Genomic DNA, 2,003 nt, shown 5'->3' with positions numbered 1-2,003 from the left:
AAGAGAGATTTCATCTCAAGTGTGACCATGTACGATTATGAACAATTTCCAGATTTCAAAAATACTTTTCAATTTCTTCAATCATGAACACACGTGATAGCCACCAATCAGTTTCATTTTTGTTGAAGCTATGTGATATTTAATAGACATCAGTAAAGGATGTCTTCGTCAATTATACAAAGTAAATAATCATTCAACAGAAAGAGAAAGCTCTATTTTTTATCGGAGATTTTAATAAATCAGTGGCCTATACTGAAATGCCCGACCGGGCGGTGCTCTCGCCCTACGGCAGTGATCTCATAGGTGACCTCAGGACCGAAGGTGTCGTGGATGCGGACTCACTCCGGTACTGCGATCCGGAACCCCCGGGGGCGCCACGTTGAGCGCCGTGGTGTTGAGTCCGACGATGGACGGCAGCGTTTGTGACATCCAGTTGGTGATCATAGCCATGGTGCTCAGAACCACGCCGATCTTCAGCAGCGGAACCGACATGGTTGCTCTTCCTTAGAGTCCCGCTTCAGACGCCTTCATTCGTCCCATTGCGACTGAAAAAGAACGGGGCAACCGGTGTCGCCAATAAAAGTTTGGAGCAACATCTGCGGCCCCCGACAGCACAGCGACAATTTGGGCATCTCCAAACACGGTCGTTGTCCCGGAGGAGAGAGAGCTGGCTCGCGCACACACTAGAAGTAGTGATGCTCTCTACCTCTGTCCGTCTCGTCGCTGCACTCGAGTGTGGAGAGACTTGGCTACCGGAGACGCAAGGCTCTCTCGTGCACTGCCCCCGCCCACCACATTGCGCCTCGTCTCCCGCCCCATCGCGCGCTCTCCCGGTCCACCCGCTGATGCCTTCACGCGTCCTCCTCAGCGGGACAATACCGAATTTGGTGACGTAAATCATATTTTAGGTACGGCTAATCCGAAGGTATATATACACACACGTTAACAGTGACATGAACAAGCTTGACACATTTGAACAATTGTGCAGGAAATGAATTAATCTCGAAACATCGATCTCTCTTTTGCAGGGTAGCAAATGATGTAAAAGTAAAAAGGTCTGGACCAAACTGTAACTTCTGGACACGTCATCATTCATTTGGCTAGGAAACGTGCGTGAAGCCGTTGTGTCTTCCATCCACAATTCTTGTTTCGTCCGAAAAGACGAGGTTTTGCTATAAAAGCTATATTTTGATCACATAAATAGATCTACATAGCATCCTAAAAACTGTAAATGTGTCATTTTGTGTTATTATAATTTTTTTTCATGTGATTTAGATTCCTAGGAGACTGATCAGCACCTTTCCAATTGTAGTATCTGTTACTGTAGGCTAAACTGTAAAGTAGAGTTAGGCTACTGGAGACCATAGGCCTACCATCGACATCTTGTGGCCATTGCTGGAACCGCGCACTAGAGTCAGATAACACATGTGGACCTATGCCGTTATAAAGACATTTTAAAAGTGTATTCTAATTTCTTAATGCACGACTTAATCGCTCCAACATAATAATAGAAACACTGCGAGCGTTGGCCTTTATCTCGGAGCCGTTAAGGAACCTGTGACGGCGTAGACAGCGCCGGTGATCCTCGGTGGCTCACTCTGATGTGATGGATATTTCACTCTACATCTCTGTGGACGAAGAGATTGCTAAACTCATCCACATATTGTTCCAAAGACTGGACATAATTTGCAGGAAAATCACAACCATTTGCTTGAAAGTTGAATGCAAAATGGCACCAGCTTTGACCGACAGGCGGCGCTGTGGGACGTGTTATGAGCCTCTGGGAAGGCGGGCCTGAGGGCACGGGGTGCTGGCTGATCAGCATCTGAGTCCGGGCAGCGGCTCGGAAATGACCGGTGTCTTCGTAACCTCGGCCTTCTGAGGAGCCGGAGAAGTTGATCATTGCTCTTATGCCCAGTGTCAATTTAGGCGATATCAGAGATCACCAAAGTAACTCGCATCAGTGGGCTAGGTAACCTGAATTCCACACGAAGAGAAGTAGG

The 2,003-nt window shown here is 47.4% G+C and overlaps 1 protein-coding gene across 1 annotated transcript in view; it reads right to left on the bottom strand.

Annotated features, from left to right (window-relative positions):
* Positions 1–1,571, bottom strand: part of olfm1a (olfactomedin 1a) — a 31,703-nt gene extending 30,132 nt beyond the window's left edge. Inside the window, 1 exon segment of the mRNA XM_062542298.1 lies at positions 343–1,571. Within this exon segment, the coding sequence (XP_062398282.1) occupies positions 343–492 (150 nt within the window). The 5' untranslated portion in view covers positions 493–1,571.
* Between the last annotated feature and the right edge of the window lie 432 nt (positions 1,572–2,003).

The sequence above is a fragment of the Sardina pilchardus genome, chromosome 8, assembly GCF_963854185.1.
Source record: "Sardina pilchardus chromosome 8, fSarPil1.1, whole genome shotgun sequence".
Classification (NCBI taxonomy): domain Eukaryota; kingdom Metazoa; phylum Chordata; class Actinopteri; order Clupeiformes; family Clupeidae; genus Sardina; species Sardina pilchardus.
The sequence above is the reverse complement of the archived record's forward strand: the minus strand, read 5'-3'. Positions and strand labels throughout refer to the sequence as shown.